The sequence below is a fragment of the Eurosta solidaginis genome, chromosome 1, assembly GCF_040869045.1.
Source record: "Eurosta solidaginis isolate ZX-2024a chromosome 1, ASM4086904v1, whole genome shotgun sequence".
In the NCBI taxonomy this organism is placed as follows: domain Eukaryota; kingdom Metazoa; phylum Arthropoda; class Insecta; order Diptera; family Tephritidae; genus Eurosta; species Eurosta solidaginis.
This window is the reverse complement of record NC_090319.1, coordinates 39,307,309-39,332,796: the sequence shown is the minus strand read 5'-3', so window position 1 is coordinate 39,332,796 and position 25,488 is coordinate 39,307,309. Positions and strand designations below refer to the sequence as shown.

Below are 25,488 nucleotides of genomic sequence, written 5' to 3'. Positions count from 1 at the left end.
GTACATAATTTCGCTACGGATAACTTGATATGTGTGGAATGATAAGCATACTTGCGTCCTACTAAACATCCCATGGGAAAGAAGAAACAGAAGGAACCAACCGGATTGGTATAAGTATGGTTTATATGTTTATATGCATGGGTGCCTTAAATATTGTGACGAATATTAGCATCACTAAGCTGCTACTAAATAGAAGGCGACGAAGAGATATCTCACACACACAAATATGTAGTCATCTGCCGAAGTAGTTACTCACACATACACACGCATATGGCTATGGGAGAGGCGTGGACTACAGATATACATGTATATAGCTGGTAACTAACCAAGCATGAGCTACAACTGTTCGCGAAATTACTAGACCTTAGAAGAAATGGGTGAACGAGGAAACCGAGAGTATTAAAACAGCGCAAGCTGAGTAACAACCACCTGTTTCAACAAAATGTTGCAAAAGACAAATCTTCAAATGCATTTTTTATTCAAAGTGTAATTTTTTTTTAATATTATAGTTAACGACGTTATTAATTTAAAATGCAATACAATGGAAAACAAGCAATTAATTGTATTCCTTTATTAGTAGAAAATTGCGTTTAAATCAATAAGATTACAAAAACACAAGATGAAAGGCGAATTTTTTTTATCAAAAGCCACTGTACTCCCTCTTCGGGCTTCTCCTTAATATTTCGAGTTTCAAGAACAAGCATTCATTTTTACTTTTCTACCTAGTAACAAGTGTTGTAAAATGGCACAACGTTTACCAATGTGACATTGCTTATGGACTACATTTTGGCGATGAATATTTGCAATAGAATTTCTAAGTTTTTTAGTTATATTTTGTCATATATTTAAAATTATTCGATTCAAAAACGCGTAATAGCGCTAGCATATATAAATACAAAAAAAATATATAAAATGAATGAAAAATGAAGTGTGCTATTCGTTGTATGTTGTATTCCCTTAACATGGTTTTTAACATCAAATTTCTTGAAAACATACCACTGCAACAAATAGCATAAAATATGGGGGACCAACAGAAATCATTCGATAGAATACTAACAATAAATTTAAAAATAATACTACAAAAATACAACTTAACGTACACATAATTACATCCCAAAAAGCCCTCTAAGATCTTCCATAGTTAGTTTGCTACCCTCTGATGAACGTGCACCCGTAAGAACTCCATCGGCAATTGACATTTTATGTTCCTGCAAGGCCCGTATGCGCTCTTCCACAGTATCTTTGCACATAAATTTATATATGATCACATCCTTCTTTTGACCAACACGATAAATGCGATCTTGAGCTTGCGCCTCCAACTGTGGATTCCAATGCAAGTCGATCATCAACAAATGATTAGCACCAACCAAATTCAAACCTACTCCGCCTGCTGTCAGCGAGAGCAGTAGTATACGCTTATTACAATTGGCATTATTAAATTCTGTAACAATTTCTTGGCGATTTTTTACTGGAATTGTGCCATTAAGCGATAGCGTATTAACACCATGATCTGCCAAAAATGTTTTTAATATATTTAAAACGCTTGTCCATTGTGATACAACAATAGCTTTATCATTTCCCTTAAGTACGCATGTTTTCAATATTTCCAAAACTTTCTTAATTTTGGATGATGGTCGTTTCAAATTAAAAACAGGATTATTACGCTGTAATACTTTGGCGGAAGCTTTGGCAATTACTTCTTCCTCAGGTTTGAGCGCTGCATCACTTTCTGCGCTCCGATTTTCTGCGCTGTCATTTATTGCTAATTTATTCAATTGTTCAAGTAAATCAATTTTTAACTTTTCATCATCGCTATCACTCTCCATATTCTCCGCATTGTCGGCATCGTCGAGCATCTGCAAAAATAGTTTGAGTTATGTAAAAGGGGTTTCAATACAGTTCTATATATGTAAATATTATTTACCGCATCAATTAAGCCGGGGTGACAACAAATTTGGCGCAACCTCAATAGCAATACTAAAATCTCATGTGATTTAACATCTTTTTGACCCCGATGTAATTTTGTAAATTTTTCATGCACCTTATAATATGCACCATTTGGATCTTTGCTTTGCATAAATGTCGGACGATTACTATCCTCTTTGTACATGTAATCGGTATTGCGTTCAGCTCTTTGCAACAAAAATTGTGCAAATAAGGAACGCGAATATACCATTATTTTTTGATAAACATTCATTTCGTCTTTATCCAAATGCACTTCGATAAGTTGAGTTTGCTTTTGTGGCAAACATTGAAGCTGGCCACGTTCCTGCAACATTAATTTTGTGCGTCGTAGCATTAGCGATTTCATTAATGCATTTAAACGCTGTTGTCCACCAGCACTTTTATTATCAATCCATTTTTTCCAATGAGCCAATTCATTAAATGGTGTACAACGTAGAAACTTAATCAATGCATATGCATCCATTTCTTTATTTTGAATGGGAGTACCTGTTAGTGCCCATTTGTATTTACCGCTTAATGCACATACAGCCATTGACATTTGCGCTTTATGATTACGTACTACATGCGCCTCATCAAGTATAATACGCTGCCATTTTATACCAAAAAGAGCACCATGTGATTTTTGTTCACGTGATACAATGTTATATGTAGTGACGACAATATCATAGGTACGTAAATGTTTTGGTTTTGTATCACGATTATTACCATGATGAACGCATACGGTCAACTTGTGTCGTTTTACTTTACTATCCACTTCGACTTCCCATTGACGAACCAAACTTGCAGGACAAACAACTAGAGTACCTCCAGGGTAGACTGGAAGTGGCATACATGGTTAAAATAATACAATTATATATTTATATAACGAAAACATACAATCTCGTCTTCCTTTTGAGGTCCAACCTTGATTTTCATTTTCCGATTCACTAGCATCATCACTTTCGGCCTTTCCCTCTTGTTCTGACCGATTTTTTGATGCGAGCACTAACGATATCATGGTAAGTGTTTTTCCCAAACCCATATCATCGGCTAGTATACCGCCACGTGGCTTTTGGTTTTCTCTCCAAGTCATCCAAGCAAGCGCATGTTTCTGATGATCCATTAGTGTCACACGTAGACCTACCGGATCTTCAGCGAGAACATCTTCCGTGGGGCAAGATTTCAAAGAACTGTGTATGTTCTGGCAAAGAATAGTAAAAAAATAAAAACAAAAAGTATAAAATAATCATCCATGCGATATCTTGGACAGCTACTAAAGCTTAAAGCGGAGTCAGTATTGTGTGAAAATTTTTAATCAGAAATTGCGAGATAGTTTAGCTTCTGTGCGCATTTACTGCAAATTAACTTATGCAAATAAATGCAGATGATAAAAAATCTCAAGCAACTCTTCAGATACCCGTTCTAGTTTTTCATCACGCAAACAGAAATATATATTTTAATAATAATCCATCCTAGAGATGTAGATTGCGCTACTGCACTGCGACCTGGAGATATTTTGTGCCCCTTCATTCCATACTTTTTCAATTTACTCCATAGATTAAGATGGATAGCCTCATAACAAAAAGAATAATATCTTATAATCGTAATACTATGTAACTGAGTTGCCGATTGTCGTCTCAATGAAATATGTTACCTAAGGTATGCACAGTTTTATGAATTGCTTCGAATGAGAAGTGAACACAGTCGATCTCAGACCGCTGTGCAACAATCTACCATTTACATAATTAATTTATAAAAATACATATTAAACACTCACCTTAAGACGTTCAACTGTCAACTCGCGTTGCGCATTAAATGTGGCTAAACCTTGCTTCCCTGTATGCGTCGGCTGCATTTGATTGACAGCTGCAGACAGATCATCCCATGAAAGTGGATTCTTCTTCTCTACTGGTTGCGATTGTGGTACACTAAATTGCTCTTCATCCTCCACTTTGAGCGTGGATATATATTGTGATTTAATGATCACATCTTGACGTAGACGTTCAATACGTAAAGAAAGTTGTCTTCCTCCATCCGGTAGACTGGCCGCAATTTTTTCTAGTAAATTTTCGGCACTTAGCAATTCAATTTTCAATTCTTGCAACTTTTTTTTTTCTTTATCATAAAACTCTTTCGATACGAATTGCTCCGTCTTTGCTTTGGTAATGGCTTTAGCAATGTTTGGTTTTGCAGTGCCTAGTTGAGCAGAAACTTTCGGTTGCACTAATAAGGCAGTGGGCTTTATTACTTCACCTTTTTTGTAGCTGTTTGTGTTAGCCTTTGATATTATATTATCTTGATTACTTTCATCGCTGCTGCTGCTAACAATTTCTATTGTTTTTTCTTTAACGCTAATTACCTGCACATCACTTCCATCAGACGAATCGATTTGTGAACGATATTCTTGTACTGGGCTTCCATGATATATAGTTGAAGATAATTTTTCTTTTATAGCCTTTTCAAATTGCATACTATAACGAGCAGAGCTGAGCGGTGAATCTGTATTTGCGATCATTGGTTGAAGTGGTTGTTTATTCGGTGTGCTAACTACAACGGGTTTTATATGTTTTGCGCCCTTGTTTGTTTCTTCTATATCACTCGCAGTATTATTATCAATAAAGCTTCTACTACTTTCTGCATCACCAACCGAACTACCACCACTTACTTCAGATGCAGATTGTTCCAAAAATGCATTTTCATTTTTTTCTACCTTCTTGGATTCATGTCTGCTATCAACACGCATTGTGCTTTCTTCTCGCACTGTAGTAACATGACTTTTTGCGGAACTTTCTTCTACCTCTGAACGTGCATCCGAGTATTCAATCTCACTTGAATCTGATAGATCCGATGGCCTTACTCCTGTGATACTCATACGCGTACGCGGTGAAAGCGCTTGTCTATCGGATTCGTCATTTTCGTCTTCATCAGAATCGGAAATATCGGATGATTTTATGCCCGTAATACTCATACGGGTGCGCGGTGATAAAGCGTGTTTGTCTGTTTCATCCTCTTCATCCTCATCTGACGTAATAATAACTCGTCGAATTCTGTTTTCAGCACTTCTGCGTTTGCGTACCACAAAACTTCCATCCGAGCCTGTAGCAACAACAATAATTAATTTTATGTGTGTAAAATATAAAATGAAAAGTTTTTATTTACTTTCATTGCCAGACTCTTCAATTACCAGCTCACCACTGGGTAACTCTCCATCTGCAAAACAAAAGAATGCATAACCACGTTTATTAACCGGACAATTTTCTTACCTGCACCACTTGACGCATCACTACCAATTTCTTCACCCTCATCGCTTGTAATTATTTCCTCCGAGTCGGACATGCTCTTTAAAAAAAAATTATCTTTGGATAACTTATAAATTCCGAGCAAATAAAAATCTAAATTATTCCAAAACCAACGTTAGCCGCCTGTTTTGTAAAATTCTTTATGAAAAGAGCTCTGTTCGATTTCATCTGAAGTTTAAATGTCAAGCAGTTGTGCTGCCAGAAAAGTTTGAACCTGGCAGCGTCGTAGTATGGTAAATTGGAAGATTGACATGGTAAAGTCTAAATCACTGTTGGGTCTGGGCCCCTATTCAATATTTGTGAGAATTTGGCAATTCAGTCTCATCTCAAGTCTCTAAATTTGCGATTTTCCTTTAGAGACAATTTTTGTGACTTCAGATGATTTCGGTATTCAGTAAACGAAAGTGACAAAAACAATTCACCATATTAACGAAATTCACCAAAAAGTCAATTTACTCATACATTAAACAAATAATATAGCATTGCATTCTGTCAACATAACGCTGGGTGGTATTGTGGCTGAGCTTGCGAAGACGCCGTTCACAATTTTGTATAGAAAATCCCAAAGTGTGTAGGTTCGAATCTCAGCGGCGCCACATAGAGTTCGATGTTTTTTTTTTTAAGTATTTTCTGTTTTTTTTTTTTTATTTTTTCTATGCTTATTTTAATTTCACGAATAAAATACGTAACGAATTTACTGCAATTCCCTTTATTTGCAACCTTCTGCTAACGTTCGAAACACTAAACTGTTCAATAAATAACTCCACTATTCAATAATGCAAAATGGCCTTTTTTAAAGTTCTTCACTATAACATTACTATTGCTCGCCAGATAGCGTCTTAAATCAAACTGATTGTTGCGCCTCTACTGTTGCTGCCTTTTATACTCGGAAACCGAAAAAGACAGAGGAATCAACTATCTAGACCTCACGATAAATATTGATAAAGAAGCCAAAAGATTTAACTACGACATATATAGAAAGCTAACGGCCACCGACACAATAATACACAATACCTCAAATCACCTCCAACAGCATAAAAATGCAGCATTAAGACACTTGGTACATAGACTTGAAAGAACACCTCTTACACAAGAGGCATATAAGAGAGAAGTTGAGGTCATATATAATATCGCTGCAAACCACGGATATAAAAAAGCATTAGTAGATAAGCTCAGAAGGACAAATGGAGAACCAAACAGAAATAATGGAAAGGAAAATAATAGCTGGACGACTATGACATATACTGGAAAAGCAACATATAAATTGGCAAACTTCTTTAAAAAATACAACATTAACACAGCATTCAAAACATCGAACAATCTAGGGCGAAAACTAAGAACTAACACTAGCTCAGAGGATCCGTTTAGCAGCCACGACGTATAAAAGCTTACCTGCGGATGCCAACATAGTTCCATAGGACAAACAGGACGGCAAATAAGAGCGAGGTTCAGGAAACATATTAGAGATTACAACAAAAAAAATACGGAATCCAAACATTATACCCGAGTCTAACTTCGCGAATCACATGGTCGAGAACGAATGTTCCCCAGCAAACGTCAATAAAACAGTTAGGGTTCTTCACATACAAGCAAAAGGCCGACGTCTCAACGTACTCGAAAACATGGAAATCTACAAACAGAAAACATTCGACGGTAGAATAATAAACGAACAGATAAACACAATTTCTGACACAATATTCAAGCCTTTAAAACTTGTTTACAAGGAACAAAGTAATCACACAGGTACAATAAACACACAACAACAAATAAACACAAAACAATTAACACACCAAAACAACAAACCCACAAAGAAGGTCAAAAGACTAAAATCACGGATTTTTACCTAGTCCTTCAGCCACACAAATCGATTAGTATACCATCCTCGGTTCTGAATGAACACACATCATACACATAACTAAATATACACAAGCATCAATTTTGACAATACCTGCTAATGTACCTACAAACTATAAATGCAGGACAAACGACAACAACAGATCAGAACGAAAATCGACACTGATGATGGCACAACGCCGAAACCGGTTTGTCTCAAAACCAAATTTGACAAGGGATGACGGAAAATCGTTCCAATATAGATCATTTATCCACCCTGTCGGAAAATCAACAAACCAACATAGCTGTAAAACTGTGCAATCATTTGAAATTTTAAATCAATTATTTAAGAATGTTTTCTCTTCATTCATTCATTTCTTACTAAGGAATGTGGCTTAAAACCCAACCCATTCTTCATTCAGTAGTGGAAAAAAAAATAATGCACTCCTTAACTCATTGGAAGAAAGAATGAAGTAATTGAATGAAACACAAACATTTTCCAACACAGAATAAGCATTCAAATGAGTGTGAACACACTTTTCTAGTATCAATCAATTATGAAAAATGTCGTACATGCACAAAACCCGATCAAATATCACATGGTTGCATTTAATTAAAGCCACTTCAAAATATCCACACAAAAATTTAATTATTGTCCGTGATGACCAGTTTTTTCGATATTTAAATGACAATAAAGTACGAAGAAGTTAACTGCAAAAGTATTCATATTGAAATTTTCCTAAAAATTTAATAATGAAAAAAGCAAATTACAAATATTTCAACATCGCTGTTCCGAAAATTGTCATGTGCCACATAAAAGGCTTGCACTAAAAAGTACTAGCCTATATTTGCACGTTTTCAATTGGTGATTAAACAATTGAAGAAAAGGCAATACATTATAAAAGCTCGTAAGTTCCTCCATATATTCTTCCGAGCGGTATATTGTCAAATACTATATCATACTGGCTTATGAGTTTGCAAATTGCAATATCAACATCCTATTTTCTAAGAAAAATATTCTTCTCAACACAATAGTTTGTAAATACAGCCATTTAAAGTAGGCTCTATAGGTAGTTGTAGCTTTTTTGATAGCAAGGAAATTAACTTTGAATACAAATCTGATCAAGTAAGATAGAATTCAACCAAAACAATTTCAATCTTTTACCAATGCCGTGCAAATAGGCAGAGGGACTATTCTCAATCACTCGGGTCCTATATTTATATTCCGTCAAACGCTGAAAAAAACTGTAGTCCGATGGAGCCAGTCAATAACCTCTGAAGAGATTCTCCCAATGGAGCATTTTTTTTGTGGCACAGATGAAGGAAAACGGGGAAGGTGAATCAGGTGAATAGAAAAAGTATGAATCACCGTAGGACAATGCCATGGAAATACACATATGTTTATCGAAATTCTCGGAATTAGGAAGCTCCAACGAAATCGCCGATGGACCTATGCACTTTGATATATTTAAATGACTTAAACTCAAGTATCTGCGTTTGTTATATTATCGACAAAATTTCTCCACAATTTACTCTATTTGGTCAATGCACAATGTGTTCATTTACAAAATCCATTTTACATCAATAGTAAAATAAGTAGTAACATTTTGACATATAGCAAGAAAGCAATAGAATGTCTTTGCGAAGTTTCAGCCAAATTCGACTATATCTTCATGTCTTTGAATACCTTATATAATCAAGAGCCCTACGGTTTTATGTAAGCGAGTTATCCGCGAGATTTACCTAAAAAGGAAACCAATCAACTCACAAGAGCCTAACATTTTTTGATCTCACACGATTAATTAAAAAAAATCAACCCAATTACGAAGAATACAAAATCTGCTATGAAGTACTGTTTCTTGTATGTCTTTTGTTCGGACACCATGAAGATCATTTAAGAATTTCCTGGCTTATAATTAACTACTTGCTTGTTTGTTTTCGAAATGTTACCGTCGCAATATACCAGTAAATGCTTCTTTCTTTTCAGTTGCTCTTAAAAAAACATAATAATTCATATTCAATAAGTATAAGCCGGTGTTAAGCTCATGAATTCTTAAATATTAAACTACTTGAATAATTAGAAGGGGCTATTTTGGTTATTGACCAATTTTACGCCTTTTTTGCCTACTTTTGGGAGCATCTCAGATAAGATATCTGCATGTGTTTCTGCGTCTCTTCTCCGCTGCGTGTACGTACATAATGATTGATTTATTGATGTGCATACAAGTCACTGCTTAGCATCGGCTTAGAGATGATAGTATCCCTAAGTGTTGCTGATATTCGTCACACTGCCATCCACCTAAGTCTGATCATCCCGATCAGGCAAATCTCTCGATCTAAACGCTGCTAGTATCGCCAAATGTACCACTCTTCTACTTCGTGGTTTCCCAATGGTTTGTATGTGGTAGATGGTATCACTGATCTTCTTCACAACTTTGTACAGGCCTTCCCAACTGCACCGAAATTTGGATGGAATACCTTTCCGCCGGTGAGGGTTGTATAACAGTACCAAATATCCCTCCAAAAAACCTTCGAATTATTGTTCTCATCGTACCTGCTTTTCATCTTACTACTCATTATTCTTGATCGTTCCCTCGCACTCTGTTCTTCGCAGAGCTTGCACTTGACAGATTGACTTTGCATCATCAGTATCGTCTTGACGTTTCACAAGAGTAGTGCGCGCTGGCTTGAAACCACCTTTGCATTCTTTCTGGAAAATTCTTTCAGTCGTTTTAGTGCGTCCATTAGGGATTGTCAATGCCAGTGTTTTTCTCGCAGGTACCTTTGGTTTTGATTTATTTGGCCCATTCGATCCATCAACCTATACCTTTGACTTTCGTGGTCTTTGTTGAGTCTTCTCTACCAGTACTCGATTACTTTCTCCAAACTAAAGTTAAGTGGTACATCCTGGTTCTCATCACGTATAACCCTTCTCTGCATATCGATCTTGATGTCATGATCAACTAAGAAGTCCATTCCCAATATGACTTCATCAACAATCTCCGCTACAATGAATTTGTGTAGAACCATGACCTTCCCAATTAAGACTTCACATATCACTTCTCCCTGGACTTGGTTATAGTCGCCTGTGACCGTACGCAACCATGCTCAAGGTAACGGGTTTACTCTCCTGTTGTCTAAATCAGATCGAATCAAGGAATGAGATGCGCCCGTATCTACAGTCAGTACACGCTCCTTGCCATCCACATTCCCCATGACGGTAAGACTGCTTGATTTCCTTCCAATTTGCGACACAGATATCACAGGACATTCAATAACTGGGGCAAGTTTTCGATCTTTACATCTGACTCGCTCTTGCTTATCTTCTCCAGCTTTACGTTTACGGCCACCCAAGTTGGAACTACCAGGACCGGTGCTGCAATGACGAGCAATGTGCCCTGGCTTTCCACACTTAAAGCATTTGACTGTATCTTTATTCTTCTGCTGCGTACCCTTCAATGCTTTCAAAATTGTGCCTACCCACTCTGGTCTTTCTACTTCCACACGATGGGCCTTATAGGGAGGCAGTTTCCTGAGTCAATGCATGTGATACCGTTTCAGAAAATGTCAGCTTTGGATTTGTGTATGTAGCTCGCTTCGTTTCCACGTCCCGTATGCCATTTATAAAACTCTAGATTTTTACCCTTTCGGTGTTTTTACCCCACGGATGCGTCCGCATTTGCTAAATGAGCCAATTTTTCAACATCGGAGGCAAACTCCTGCAAAGTCTCGTTAGCTTTTTGGTACCGGTTTTGCAATTCTATTTGGTAGATCCATTTCTTATGTTCGCTTCCGTACCATCGTTCTACAGCGGCCATCAATGCTCTATAACTGTTACGTTCGTACTCCGTGATGATCTGTAATATCTCTGCAGCTGGTCCTTTAAAAGCCACGAACCATGCAGCAACTTTATCTTCGGCATTCCAGTTGTTCGCTGCTGACGTCTTCTCAAATTGGAGCTTAAATACCTGGAACGGAACAGAACCATCAAACGTTGGGGATTTTACCTTCGGAGTAGACGTTGAAGTGATTGGACGGTTCAATTGCAACTCCTGAATCCGATCTTTCAAAGCATCCATCTCGGCCTCCATTTTATCTTGTCTTTCACTGAAAACCACCAGCTGCGATGAGAATTTTGTTTCGTGTGCCTCCAGCTGCAAGGATATGCGATCCTCCTGTGCTTTCAACTGCTCAGCCAACTGAGATATCATATATGTCTTCTGTTCTTCCAGTTGTGATGCCATATATGTCTTCTGTTCTTCCAGTTGAGTTTGCATCTTGGATGTTATCTGTGTCGACATTTCTGAAATATGTGTTTTTGTCTTCTGTTCTTCCAGTTGAGATGACATTTGCGACGACATTGATATTACTGTCGATTTTTGTGCAGATATTGCAGCCAAAATCATGTTCAAGTCTGTGCTCGTAACTGTCTGCGATGTTTCGTTTTTCTCTTAAATTTTTGTTGTTGTCTCGTCCTCATCAGGATAAAAGACATACTAGTCCACATCAATTCCTTGTGACTCCATTACCTCTCGTAGCCGTGCTTGAAGTTCGATCTTATTGGCGGTTGTATTCAATCCAGGGTTCTCCAACTCCTTTTTCAGTTGCTGGATCTTTAATTCACTCAACTTTGCCATGTCCAAGTTGTATTCACAATCTTCGGAATTTATTCAACAATTCCTCTTCTGACACAATTGTAACGAATTTACTGCAATTCCCCTTATTTGCAACCTTCTGCTAACGTTCGAATCACTAAACTGTTGAATAAATAACTCCACTATTCAATAATGCAAAATGGCCTTTATTAAAGTTCTTCACTATAACACTACTATTGCTCGCCAGATAGCGTCTTAAATCAAACTGATTGTCGCGCCTCTACTCTTGCTGCCTTTTATACTCTGTGATTTATTGTTCGCATACTTCTAGGCGCTTCCAGAATTTACTTAGTTACTGCTATAAAATTATAACTACAGATGCACGTGTATAGCTGCTCATATGCGCGTGTATTTGTGAGCGACACTTCCACAATTATAATTGCCTACTTTTGGGAGCATCTTATATAAGATATCTGCATGTGTTTGTGCGTCTCTTCTCCGCTGCGTGTACGTACGTAATGATTGATTTATTGATGTGCATACAAGTCACTGCTTAGCATCGGCTTAGAGATGATAGTATCCCTTAGTGTTGCTGATATTCGTCACAATATTTAAAGCGTTTTTCGCAAATAATTTTCATACTTTTTCTGAAATTTTCATGTTTGTGATCTGCCCCGGCCCAGCTCACAAATTAGTGATTGCTTTTGTGAGGCTGGAGACGCGAGACAGCTTACAGAATGGCAAATTGTCTCAAAAGTGATTTTCACCCCAAATAGGCTCTAAAGTGACTAAAGACGGCTTACTGAATTCAACTGTTAAAGTGTACACTCAAAATCGTGCAAATTCTAACATCTCGAATGTATGAGTTTTAACTGTCAAATGGCTGTAGACTGGTTGTCAAAGAAACTCACAGCTTTATGGTTGGCGCGTTTTGTTATTTACGTTGAAATTTAAATACAAAATTCAAAGATTCTTAAACAAAACTTCTTTGGTGGATCCCAAAAGTTTTGCTCAGACCACCTTCCTGTATCTCAGGCCGGTAAAAGTTTAGTTGAGGGGTCGACTGCTAATACGCTACCAAAAATATCGATAGAGGTGACAAAAGACGCGTATTGACCTCGAAAACAATAATCCGAAGGCGGAAAAGAACAATTGTATCCCTGTCAGGAGATATTTGCAGTTGAAATTGACGATTTTCATGTGGTTGTTGTAATGTTGGTGTACCCACAAAAAAAGTTGCGAACATTGTGTTTTGTGCGGATATAGTTTTGTCTCCAAACCGGTGTTGGGCCCAACCAGGGTAATTTTTTATAAGCGCGGACGAAGGCCGCCAATGTAAAAAGGTGTTCTGCGCAAAAATACTATGTACTCCACCCCCCGTTTCGGAGGGACCCGCGGGTCTTTTTTCAGGTTTTCGTTAATATCTTTGGAACGAGTAAAAATTTTTATTTTCCGCCTTCGGATTATTAATACTGATGTCAAGACGCGTCGTTTGACACCTCGATATTTTTGGTAGCCTGTTAGCGGTGGACCCCTCAACTAGACTTTTACACTCAGGCCTTCGAAATTAAACAAATTGTCAGTAATTTTTTACTTTAGCTCACAACTACTAAAACTCGTTAAATAATAGCGGGAAAAGTGTCAAAAGACGCGCCTTTATCCCAGGACCACGAATCCGAAAGCCGAAATCAAAAATTTTGTTTCTGTGAAAAGATATTTCCGAAAAATTGCCCGGGAGCGCTCCGAAACCGGGGTGGGATCCATAGTATTTTGCTCAGAACACCTTTCTGCATTGGCGGCCTTCGGCCGCGCTTATAATAAATTACCCTGGGTGGGTCCAATACCGGTTTGGAGACCAAAACTATATCCGCGCAAAACCCTTTTACCTGCAGTTTTTCTTGTGGGTATAACAAAATCATCAAAATTACAACAACCACATGAAAGTTTGGTAATAGTCTAGTTGAGGGGTCGACTGCTAATACGCTACCAAAAATATTGACAGAGGTGTCAAACGACGCATCTTGACATCAGTATTAATAATCCGAAGACGGAAAATAAAAATTTTAACTCATTCAAAAGATATTAACTAAAAACCGAAAAAAGACCCGCGGGTACCTCCGAAACCGGGGGTGGGATCCATGGTATTTTTGTGCAGAACACCTTTCTGTGGCTACCGCCACGGTGATGCACAATTTTTTTTGTGTGCACCAACACAACAACAACTACATGAAAATCACCAACTTCAACTGCAAATATCTCCGGACGGAGATACAATTTTTCTTTTCCGCCTTCGTATTATTGTTCTCGAGATTAATACGCGTCTTTTGACACCTCTCTCGATATTTTTGGTAGCGTATTAGCAGTCGACCCCTCAACTAGACTTTTACCGAAATTTTTCAATTTTGTTTGCAAATATCTTCGAAAAGATATAACATTTCCTATTTCCGCTTTCGGAATCGTGATCCTGTGTCCAAAGCGCATCTTTTATCACCTCTCCCGATATTTTTCGACGAGTTTTAGCAGTTTTGAGCTAAAGTAAAAATTACAAAGTGAACCAGACATCTACATGGGTCTATCTTGCATGAATCGTGGTTAGTTGTTGCATTTACTTGAATAGTCAATTTCTCCGGATCACTACGATCGGATGATAAGGAATATTTTTTTTGGAAAAAATGCATTATCTGGCAGTTTGATTTACATTTTAAACGCTATGGCAGCTTTATAAAAATTACGATTTGGTTCTACTCCTTTTGCACACAAATTCTTTTGACATTTCTTGGCAAAGCGAGTGGAAATTAAAAATAATTGTTGGTGTTTGTCGCGTTGAAAGTCTGCTAAAAAATATTTCAATTAATAATAGCAATCGAATTGTAGAACTATGACTGGCATAATAAATTCTATAGAAATGCCAAAATTACCCGAAAATCAAAAGTCCTTTGCCGGTATACCAGAGGCTGTATTTTTGGTAAGTCTTGAAATGATTAATATGCGGTCAGAGTGCCTTAACCTAATTGCCCCTACAAGGAGTGTGCTGGCCCAAGTTAAATTTGACACAAATCTTCATTGTCCAATTGCAGGAAGAAATAGATACATTTATGGCTCAACCAGAAAATGAAGAAAATTCCGAAAAAGTTCTTCAACGATTGGATGAACAGCATAGCAAATATAGATTTATGGCATTCAATCTAGAGGCGCGACGCCGAAAACTTAAATCACAAATACCAGACCTGCAACGTTCTTTGGAAATGATTAATGTGCTTAGAGAAGAAAAAGAAGAGCGAGAAACGCAGTTTCTATTAAGTGATCAGGTTTTTATCAAGACACTTGTTCCACCAACGAAAACAGTCTGTCTTTGGCTGGGTGCAAGTGTAATGCTGGAGTATCCACTAGATGAGGCCGAGGAATTATTAAAACAAAATATGACCTCTGCTGTTGTAAACCTCAAAACTGTTGAACACGATCAAGATTTTCTACGGTAAGTTTTTCTTTCATAACAAAGTTCCACTGCTCTAAGCCAATGATTCTCAATTTTATTTAAGAGATCAGCTGACTACCACCGAAGTAAATATGGCTCGCGTCTATAACTGGGGTGTGAAAAAACGTCAAGCTGCTGCAAAAACAAATCCTTCAACTTCAACATAATTCTAATATAGAGTCTGATAAACAAATCTTTGCGTATGTGAAGAATTCATATAAAATCACTTAAATGAATTAAAATATTTAACTTTAAGAGTCATAATGCGTGTTCCAGAAATTTTTTCTTACTTACATATTTCATTTCCATAAAATATACCTTTTGGGATATTTATTGAGGAAGATACACATACAAAACTAATATAAGCACTTTGCATTTGTTGAAAGTACGTGGAAGTTAATTTGAGAATAAACGCCAAAGGCTTTGCTTGAAAAATGTGTATTTAAATACAGTTTTGTAACAACTATTGTATAAAACTAGTTTCAAAATGGAAATAAAATATTAAATAATACAAGCAGGAGCAGTTTAAACAATATCGTTCGGCTTAGACCTGGCTTTTCAGTGTCGGCGTTTAAATTCAGTTGAAGTTAATATGAGTTCAAGCCCGCAACTTTGTATTTAAGAGTGGAAAAGCTAAACTCTAGTCGACTTTAACTGTAGTTTAAAATCTCAACAAAAATTTCTCCCACTCTAGAATAAGCTGGCAATAACGTAGATACTCCCCCCCTATTGCGAGTGTCGATCGGAATAGAATCGACAATTTGTCGATTCCATTTTTTGCATATAATAGTATTACTATACAAATTAATCGCCAAATCTTTGGACCATTATAAACAGTTATTTTATACAAGAGAGATTTTGCTATTTTTTCAACTTCTCGATGTATATAACATAATTTGTATACATTATAAAGATAATCGATTATCGCTCAGTGGTCGACTACCTACTGCAATCGACACTCGCAATAGGGGGGACTATCAAAAACTAATAAAGAAACGCGCAAGTGGGAAAGCTAAACTCTAGTCGACTTTAACTGTAGTTTAAACTCTCTCGACAAAAATTCGGGCCTTACGCTCACATAGAAGTTTTGTCACGATTTCGCTCCAACTGTAGTATAAGCTGGAAATAAAGTAGATACTATCAAAACTTAATTAAATGTCTCGAGAGGTAGGACATCTTTTTCTCCTGAGGCTTGGCTATTTAACAGGCTGTATTTTTTTACTCAGTACATAGAAACAAAAAAAGGGTAGGATACTTCTCTCTTGCGACTACCAATCCCCCGTGTTGTTGTTGTTGTATTAACGAAGGCTTTGGGGAGTGTTATCGAGGTTGAAGGTCCTTTGCCGGATATAGATCCCGTACGTTCCGGTAACAAAGCACTATTAAGGTACTAGCCCGACCATCTCGGGAACTATTTATATGACCGCATTAAACTTTCTAGGCCAAGCCGCCCCCCACCCTCTAGTTCCATGACGAACTTGGGTTCGCCAAAGCCTCGCCTGCTAAATATGTGTATGATACATTCATGTTTGTAACAGGATTCCCCTCGCCTAGTGAGGTTGAAAATTGGATTGCGGAAGCTTTGAAGTTATAAAGCTTTGTATTGCGCTTATCAACACCTTGAAAATATATGTAACTAGTAGTTGGTTGCGTTACGTAGCTTTAACATCATTGAATTATTAAATATCGTTTGAACATATACTAAACGAGTTTATTAATGCGTCCATAAACAAAGTTTAGTCCCAGTTTTTGGTTTCAATAATATAATCACCATCTGGACTAACATAACCTTTAATTGGCGGTGTTGCAACCGGCCCTTTTACAGTTACAGGCAACAATGTCATATCTATTTGTATAGCCTCTTGATACAGAGCTTCAGATTCTTTTCGTAACTCTTCCAGCGCTTTATTTTGTGCTTGTAGTAATCGGTCTATTGCTTGGAAGTCAGCCATCTTCTCTTCATGTTTGTATTTCGCCCACTGCTTTGTCAATGCTGCACGCTTTTCAATTTCTTCCTCACTTAAAGGTGTTAATTTACGGGCACGTTTCCTGCCAATAAAGATCAGTCATCATTACAAAATCCACATATCTATATACTATAAACACATACTCTTTTTCATCTAATAGAGTAAATGGCACTTCTAGCTCTTCTATTGGTTTCAATTGACGTGCATTCTTTTCCAAGCGACGTATTTGCTTTTCCAACTTTTTTTTACGACGGTCTTCTCTTTGCTTAAGAATTTGTGGATCAATCTTTTTCTTTTTCTTTAAGGGCTCCGCACACAACACTGGTGTTATTTGAAGCCGGCTTAGGGGTGTACAGCTTATTTGACGAAGTGTTGTATGAACTGTTGTTAACCTGCAAGTTATGAATCAAGTAAGATTTGGATAAGAGAACTGATTTTAGTTTATTTACCTCATGAAAGCTGATAACAAGAACATTTTGTAATATTATGAACGCCCAAAAGAACCCTGGCCTCTACCAGCTGTTTGGTAAACGTCAAGTTTGACAATTGCATAATCAATCTTCCCAGTGCAGCAAAGCGCTGTCGTAGAGAGCAGTGCTGAGCAGCAACCGTTTGATTTTTAGCTAAAGACGGATTTTTATAAACGTTTCGATTATTGCAAAGCACAGAAAGCTGTGTTCAGCTCTGTGATAAAAGCCACAAATCGCGCTCGACTTCTAATACTTTTCCAAAAATATCGATAGAGAACAGAACACCTTTCTGTGTCCCAACAAGAAGAAGCAGTAAAAGAAATTTTTGACAGATTTGGCTGCTATAGATGCGTTCAATGTACTTACAGTTAAGTTGCGGTCTCATTGTTCAAAATTTGAGATAGCTCAACATATGGCACACTTGTCTGTCAAAGTCAAAGCAGTTTGCAAAAGCTGTAGATCCGTACTTATGCATATTTTATTACGTCAAGCTAATAGCATCTTTCAAACTCCTTCTTATCCTTCTTGTAGTCAAGGTACCAGCCCGACCATCTTGGGAACGATTTAATATGGCTAAGGTAATCACTCTAGGTATGTGAATTTTAGTAGCCTCTTACGACAAGTATACCAGCTCAGTTAAGTGTAGTGCTAGATTTGAGATTTAAAACTGTGCAAGAATTGTTTGCGTAGAAGTCAAGCTCCACTTACATAGTCATCTGATAGGGTTTCTTTTCATTCATGCCGCGGGTTATTTGTTAGCATATGGCATTAACTGTGGTGATCTTTGAGCTTGCCGATTAGCTGCAATAAAGGGTTCAATAGCATGTCGTCAAAGAGGATAAATATAATAAGAGCCACCAGTCTGCTACGAGTGGCGAATGACTCGCTGGAAATTAAAAAAATATGATGCCTATTGTCTTCCATGAGGGACATTTTCAATTGTTTCGCATTTATCCATGCCGTGTAGTCACCTTATGCAAATGTGATTTTTGGATAGAGAATTAATTAATTAAATACAGTCGGAAAAATAAACACAAATACCCCACGAAAAGGTATAACGACATTTGTGCTAGGGATGCAAACGATACATCGATGTTTCAAAATTACTCAATATCGAAAAATTGACGATACATCGATGTCAACTTTGACGATGTTTTGAACATCCACATCTCTAAAGTTGCATTTATTGACGCCATTCTTTTTTTGTTTGTTAAGTTGCTGCAAACTGATGTAAAAAGGGTAAGTTATTAATAATAATTGTTATGTTATGTTGTTATGATTGACTTCTAATGAATATTTTATACTAAATAAATAGGTGAACATCTTAATCGAAAGTACAGTATGGCCAGTGCAAAGGCGTGAGGTAAACATATAGATCGTAAAGTAGTATCCCGGGCTTTTTGGAATAATGCTTTTATGTGGATAACACTTCATTTTTAAATCGCCTTTATTTACTTTTGATTCTATTTTCCATCAGCTTCTTGCCGAAATCAATATGCCGAAAAAAAGTAGGGTATGGCGCTATTTTAAAAAGATAAGTGCCAACTCCGCAAAGTGTCTATTGTGCAGCAAAACTCTAAGGACTTCCGGCAATACATCAAATTTACATTGTCACTTAGATAAAATCCACGGACATGAATTGACCCAGGAGTCGGAAGAAGATTCGCTGCCCACTGCAAAGCAAACAAAAATTCATGATTTCGCCGTCGAAAATCAAGACTATGAATGCGAAGCACAGAAGGCAAGCTGTTCTACGGCATCTACATCTTTGAGTGCAGTAAGTCTTCCATCTGAAAATGCTATAGATATAGAGTTTGTGCAACCCACCGTAAGTTCTATGTTTCAAAGAATGAAAAGCATTACTTGCAAATATGGGGAGCGCTATCAAAAAATATCCGAAGCAATAGTTGACTTTATTGTGCTTGATAACAAACCATTTTCAGTGGTTGATGGCAAAGGCTTCTTACAGCTCATGAAACAAGTTGTGCCACTCTACAAGGTCTCCAGTAGAGAGACATTTAAAGCACGAATAGACGAGAAATACATGGTAATATCAAGCACATTTAAGCAGTCGCTGAAAAAAATTGATTATTATTCTCTCACTTATGATATGTGGACCGAAACTATGCAAACAAAGTCATTTGTTGGTGTCACTATACATTTCTTGGAAAAGGCAAAACAAGTGAGTGCAACGATCGGAATTTTTGAGTTAACAGAAAGTCATACAGTGGAATACCTAAAAAGGGAGTTGACAGAAATATTTAATGAGTGGGGAATATGCGACAAAAAAGTTATGGGAGTTGTATCAGACAATGACAGCACAATGCTGAAATTAAGTAGAGAAATTTTTGGAGAAAAGAAAATGATTTCATGTTTTGCCCATTCTATTAACCTGGTAGTAACGAATGCTATTGAGAATTCGGTCAATGTTTCATTGGTAATAACACATGTTAGGAATATTGTGAAATATATAAAAAGATCCGTTAATGCCAGTGATGAACTTAGAAAAAAGCAAAAACTAGCTGGGGTGCTAGATGGCCAAATTAAGAAACTGATTCTTAACGTTATGACGAGATGGAACTCGTGCTTCTATATGCTCCAACGATTCGTTGAACTTGTTGGATTGATCACAGAAATATTGCTTTCTCGATCAGATTCACCTCCAATGATTTCTGGTAATGAGTTGATGTTATAAAAGAAACCACTGAAATGTTGCAGCCATTTGAAACCATAACAAAGGAGTTGTCGGCTGAAAATTACGTGACTGTAAGTAAAGTTATACCACTCGTTAACTGTGTTCGAGACGTTTTCGTACTAAAAATCCTAAACATAATTGCGCTCTTCAACTGAGACATGAGCTTGAGCAGCAGATAAATAAAAGATTTAACCAGTTAGAACATCACTCTATTCTTGCAGCAATTAATATTTTGAATGCCTTCGTACAACACTTAGACGTTACAGTAAGACCTGATAATGACACCTTAGATCAAAGTGACTCCCAATGTCATGAACCGCGAAAGTTTGACATATGGGAGTACCACAACCGCTTAGCTCTTCAAAACTTAAAACAGCGACAACAGCCAGCATCGCCATTTGAAAGATATATTTCAAATGAGATCCAGCTGTATCTTAAATCTCCTGTAAATCCAGTACATATTAACCAGAATGGGATAAAATGTGAGAAGATCTAAATAGTGTTTTCCCAACTCTGTACAAAGTTGCTATTCAGTACTTGCCGATAGTTGCTACGTCTGTGCCGTCTGAAAGACTGATCTCAGTTTTTTCTGTTTTCTTATTATAACTTATGTTATACATGTATATATATTGACATGTTGCCTTATTTGAATGAATTGCTTAACAAATATCTTATATGTATGTATATAAGTAAATGTTTGGTCTCAGATGGAATTGAATAAAACAATAAATAAAAAAGAAAATATAAATAAAAATAATATTACTTATCAGTATTTTGGTATATCGCTCCTAGAGGTAGAGCCAGCAGCTAAATTCTACATAAGTATTTCCCATCAGCGCTGCTGATTTGACCCAGGCGAAAATTTGAATTTGAATTTTTTGCTTTAAAAGCGCAACACAATTTTTGGTTTTGGTCGGTAACTGCATACATATATAATAAAACCTCTGCAGATTTTAAAGGGGCCTTTAAAATAAATACATTTCTCGTCGAATTTTCTTAAAAATTCCTCGAATTCGGGGTGTGTGAGCTAATGTCAGAAACCAGGCGACTATAAATATCACCCCACCCACTAGAGCCGCGTAGTTTTTCCAAGATTTGATTCTACTGAAAAAACATCGATGCATCGATGTTTTTCTTCCGATGTTTTTTTATCATCGATGTTTATTTTGTCGATACATTGAAACATCGATGTATCGATGTTGCTCCTCAAAATTTGCATCCCTAATTTGTGCACATCTCGCCCAAAAAAAAACCTGCGATTACCCTAACCAAAGAGGATAAATATAATAAGAGCCACCAGTCTGCTGCGAGTGGCGAGTAACTCGCTGGAAATTTAAAAAAAAATTGATGCCCAATGTTTTCTATGAGGGACATTTTTAATTGTCTCGCTTTTATCCATGTCGTGTAGGCACCTTATGCAAATATGATTTTTGGAAAGAGAAATAATTAATTACAGTCCGAACAAGTAAGGAAGGCTAAGTTCGGGTGTAACCGAACATAACATACTCAGTTGAGAGCTATGGAGACAAAATAAGGAAAATCAATCTGGGGTAACCCTGGAATGTGGTTGTATAACATGTGTATCAAATGAAAGGTATTAAAGAGTATTTTAAGAGAGAGTAGGCCATAGTTCTATGGATGAACGCCATTTAGGGATATCGCCATAAAGGTAGACCAGGGCTGACTCTAGAATTTGTTTGTACGATATGGGTATCAAATGAAAGGTGTTACTGAGCATTTTAAGAGGGAGTGGGCCTTAGGTCTATCGGTGAACGCCTTTTCGAGATGTCCCCATTAAGGTAGACCAGGGGTGATTCTATAATGTGTTTGTACGATATGGGTATCAAATGAAAGCTGTTAATGAGTATTTTGAAAAGGAGTGATCCTTAGTTCCATAGGTGGACGCCGTTTCGAGATATCGCCATAAAGGTGGACCAGGGGTGTCTCTAGAATGTGTTTGTACGATATGGGAATCAAATGAAAGGTGTTACTGAGCATTTTAAGAGGGAGTGGGCATTAGGTCTATAGGTGGACGCCTTTTCGAGATATCGCCATTAGGGTGGGCCAGGGGTGACTCTAGAATGTTTGTACGGTATGGGTATCAAACGAAAGGTGTTACTGAGCATTTTAAGAGGGAGTGGGCATGAGGTCTATAGGTGGACGCCTTTTCGAGATATCGTCATTAGGGTGGGCCAGGGGTGACTCTAGAATGTGTTTGTACGATATGTGCATCAAACGAAAGGTGTTACTGAGCATTTTAAGAGGGAGTGGGCATTAGGTCTATAGGTGGACGCCATTTCGAGATATCGCCATTAGGGTGGGCCAGGGGTGACTCTAGAATGTTTGTACGATATGGGTATCAAACGAAAGGTGTTACTGAGCATTTTAAGAGGGAGTGGGCATTAGGTCTATAGGTGGACGCCTTTTCGAGATATCGCCATTAGGGTGGGCCAGGGGTGAATCTAGAATGTGTTTGTACGATATGGGTATCAAATGAAAGGTGGTAAGGAGTATTTTAAAAGGGAGTAATCCTTAGTTCTATAGGTGGACGCCTTTTTGAGATATCGCCATAAAGGTGGACCAAGGGTGACTCTAGAATGTTTGTACGATATGGGTATAAAACGAAAGGTGTTACTGAGCATTTTAAGAGGGAGTGGGCATTAGGTGTATAGGTGGACGCCTTTTCGAGATATCGCCATTAGGGTGGGCCAGGGTGACTCTAGAATGTGTTTGTACGATATGGGTATCAAATGAAAGGTGGTAATGAGTATTTTAAAAGGGAGTAATCCTTAGTTCTATAGGTGGACGCCTTTTCGAGATATCGCCATAAAGCTGGACCAAGGGTGACTCTAGAATGTTTGTACGGTATGGGTATCAAACGAAAGGTGTTACTGAGCATTTTAAGAGGGAGTGGGCATTAGGTCTATATGTGGACGCCTTTTCGAGATATCGCCATTAGGGTGGGCCAGGGTGACTCTAGAATGTGTTTGTACGATATGGGTATCAAATGAAAGGTGGTAATGAGTATTTTAAAAGGGAGTAATCCTTAGTTCTATAGGTGGACGCCTTTTCGAGATATCGCCATTAGGGTGGGCCAGGTGTGACTCTAGAATGTTTGTACGATATGGGTATCAAACGAAAGGTGTTACTGAGCATTTTAAGAGGGAGTGGGCATTAGGTCTATAGGTGGACGCCTTTTCGAGATATCGCCATTAGGGTGGGACAGGGGTGACTCTAGAATGTTTGTACGATATGGGTATCAAAGGAAAGGTGTTACTGAGCATTTTAAGAGGGAGTGGACATTAGGTCTATAGGTGAACGCCTTTTCGAGATATCGCCATTAGGGTGGGCCAGGGGTGACTCTAGAATGTTTGTACGATATGGGTATCAAACGAAAGGTGTTACTGAGCATTTCAAGAGGGAGTGGACATTAGGTCTATAGGTGGACGCCTTTTCGAGATATCGCCATTAGGGTGGGCCAGGGTGACTCTAGAATGTGTGTTGTACGATATGGGTATCAAATGAAAGGTGGTAATGAGTATTTTAAAAGGGAGTAACCCTTAGTTCTATAGGTGGACGCCTTTTCGAAATATCGCCATTAGGGTGGGCCAGGTATGACTCTAGAATGTTTGTACGATATGGGTATCAAACGAAAGCTGTTACTGAGCATTTTAAGAAGGAGTGGGCATTAGGTCTATAGGTGGACGCCTTTTCGAGATATCGCCATTAGGGTGGACCAGGGGTGACTCTAGAATGTTTGTACGATATGGGTATCAAACGAAAGGTGTTACTGAGCATTTTAAGAGGGAGTGGACACTAGGTCTATAGGTGGACGCCTTTTCGAGATATCGCCATTAGGGTGGGCCAGGGGTGACTCTAGAATGTTTGTACGATATGGGTATCAAACGAAAGATGTTACTGAGCATTTTAAGAGGGAGGGGGCATTAGGTCTATAGGTGGACGCCTTTTCGAGATATCGCCATTAGGGTGGGACAGGGGTGACTCTGGTATGTTTTTGTACGATATGGATATCAAATTAAAGGTATTAATGAGTGTTTTAAAAGCGAGTGGCCCTTAGATGTATATGTGAAGGCGTTCTCGCGATATCGACCAAAATGTGGACCAGGTGATCCAGAAAATCATCTGTCGGGTACTGCTAATAAAATGGATTTTAACAATCCAGTTACCATGTTTCATCACTTTTTTCGTATTTGGTATAGAATTATGGCATTTTTTTCATTTGTCGTAATTTTCGATATCGATAAAGTGGGCGTGGTTATGGTCAGATTTCGCCCATTTTTTATACCAAGAAAAAGTGAGCTCAGGTAAGTACGTGGGCTAAGTTTAGTAAAGATATATCGGATTTTGCTCAAGTTATTGTGTTAATGGCCGAGCGGAAGGACAGACGGTGGACTGTGTATAAAAACTGGGCGTGGCTTCCACCGATTTCGCCCATTTTCACAGAGAACAGTTACCGTCATAGAATCTATGCTCTTACCAAATTTGAGAAGGATTGGTAAATTTTTGTTCGACTTATGGCAATAAAAGTATTCTAGACAAACTAAATGAAAATGGGCGGAGCCACGCCCATTTTGAAATTTTCTTTTATTTTTGTATTTTGTTGCATCATATCATTACTGGAGTTGAATTTTGACTTAATTTACTTATATACAGTAAAGATATTAAATTTTTTGTTAAAATTTGAATTTAAAAAATTTTTTTTTTAAAAAGTGGGCGTGTTCTTCATCCAATTTTGCTAATTTTTATTTAGCACATATAGAGTAATAGTAGTAACGTTCCTGCCAAATTTCATCATGATATCTTCAACGACTGCCAAATTACAGCTTGCAAAACTTTTAAATTACCTTCTTGTAAAAGTGGGCGGTGCCACGCCCATTGTCCAAAATCTTACTAATTTTCTATTCTGCGTCATAACGTCAACCCATCTACCAAGTTTCGTCGCTTTATCTGTCTTTTGTAATGAGTTATCGCACTTTTTCGGTTTTTCGAAATTTTCGATATCGAAAAAGTGGGCGTGGTTATAGTCCGATATCGTTCATTTTAAATAGCGATCTGAGATGAGTGCTCAGGAACCTACATACCAAATTTCATCAAGATACCTCGAAATTTACTCAAGTTATCGTGTTAACGGACGGACGGACGGACGGACGGACGGACGGACGGACATGGCTCAATCAAATTTTTTTTCG

At 37.7% G+C, this 25,488-nt stretch overlaps 4 protein-coding genes across 5 annotated transcripts; 2 read left to right on the top strand and 2 right to left on the bottom strand.

The window, feature by feature from the left end:
- Positions 1-542: 542 nt before the first annotated feature.
- Positions 543-5,405, bottom strand: lds (lodestar). Its single transcript, XM_067759013.1, has 6 exons — positions 5,208-5,405; positions 5,104-5,154; positions 3,722-5,040; positions 2,842-3,145; positions 1,925-2,781; positions 543-1,856 (listed from the first exon to the last, which is right to left on the bottom strand). The coding sequence occupies exons 1-6, from the start codon at positions 5,278-5,280 to the stop codon at positions 1,107-1,109; spliced, it is 3,354 nt and encodes a 1,117-aa protein (XP_067615114.1). The 5' UTR covers positions 5,281-5,405; the 3' UTR covers positions 543-1,106.
- A 9,013-nt stretch (positions 5,406-14,418) lies between these two features.
- On the top strand, positions 14,419-15,663 carry mgr (merry-go-round). 2 transcript variants are annotated; one of them, XM_067758884.1, is made up of 3 exons: positions 14,419-14,636; positions 14,749-15,146; positions 15,218-15,663. In XM_067758884.1, exons 1-3 carry the CDS (start codon positions 14,550-14,552, stop codon positions 15,219-15,221), a joined length of 489 nt encoding a protein of 162 aa, XP_067614985.1. In that variant the 5' UTR covers positions 14,419-14,549; the 3' UTR covers positions 15,222-15,663. The 2 variants fall into 2 exon arrangements, with proteins under 2 accessions (XP_067614985.1, XP_067614736.1); XM_067758635.1 differs by having other exon boundaries at positions 14,422-14,636; positions 15,211-15,663.
- A 1,169-nt stretch (positions 15,664-16,832) lies between these two features.
- On the bottom strand, positions 16,833-17,644 carry mRpL40 (mitochondrial ribosomal protein L40). Its single transcript, XM_067758222.1, has 3 exons — positions 17,563-17,644; positions 17,257-17,505; positions 16,833-17,195 (listed from the first exon to the last, which is right to left on the bottom strand). Exons 1-3 carry the CDS (start codon positions 17,586-17,588, stop codon positions 16,883-16,885), a joined length of 588 nt encoding a protein of 195 aa, XP_067614323.1. The 5' UTR covers positions 17,589-17,644; the 3' UTR covers positions 16,833-16,882.
- Positions 17,645-18,769: 1,125 nt separating this feature from the next.
- LOC137233849 (E3 SUMO-protein ligase ZBED1-like) lies at positions 18,770-20,833 on the top strand. Its single transcript, XM_067757708.1, has 3 exons — positions 18,770-18,822; positions 18,899-18,946; positions 19,061-20,833. Exon 3 carries the CDS (start codon positions 19,079-19,081, stop codon positions 20,276-20,278), a length of 1,200 nt encoding a protein of 399 aa, XP_067613809.1. The 5' UTR covers positions 18,770-18,822; positions 18,899-18,946; positions 19,061-19,078; the 3' UTR covers positions 20,279-20,833.
- Positions 20,834-25,488: the final 4,655 nt, after the last annotated feature.

Bases quoted from the DNA above. Each gene is read 5' to 3' on its own strand.
- lds (XM_067759013.1), bottom strand. From the start codon at position 5,280: ATGTCCGACTCGGAGGAAATAATTACAAGCGATGAGGGTGAAGAAATT. The intron at 5,041-5,103 runs GTAAATAAAAAC...TTGTTGCTACAG, and splicing joins TGAAGAGTCTGGCAATGAAA to GCTCGGATGGAAGTTTTGTG. The intron at 2,782-2,841 runs GTATGTTTTCGT...TGCCACTTCCAG, and splicing joins CTCAAAAGGAAGACGAGATT to TCTACCCTGGAGGTACTCTA.
- mgr (XM_067758635.1), top strand. From the start codon at position 14,550: ATGACTGGCATAATAAATTCTATAGAAATGCCAAAATTACCCGAAAAT. The intron at 14,637-14,748 runs GTAAGTCTTGAA...GTCCAATTGCAG, and splicing joins TACCAGAGGCTGTATTTTTG to GAAGAAATAGATACATTTAT. The intron at 15,147-15,210 runs GTAAGTTTTTCT...ATTTTATTTAAG, and splicing joins CACGATCAAGATTTTCTACG to AGATCAGCTGACTACCACCG.
- mRpL40 (XM_067758222.1), bottom strand. From the start codon at position 17,588: ATGTTCTTGTTATCAGCTTTCATGAG. The intron at 17,506-17,562 runs GTAAATAAACTA...CATAACTTGCAG, and splicing joins TTGTTATCAGCTTTCATGAG to GTTAACAACAGTTCATACAA. The intron at 17,196-17,256 runs GTATGTGTTTAT...CTTTATTGGCAG, and splicing joins ACTCTATTAGATGAAAAAGA to GAAACGTGCCCGTAAATTAA.
- LOC137233849 (XM_067757708.1), top strand. From the start codon at position 19,079: ATGCCGAAAAAAAGTAGGGTATGGCGCTATTTTAAAAAGATAAGTGCC.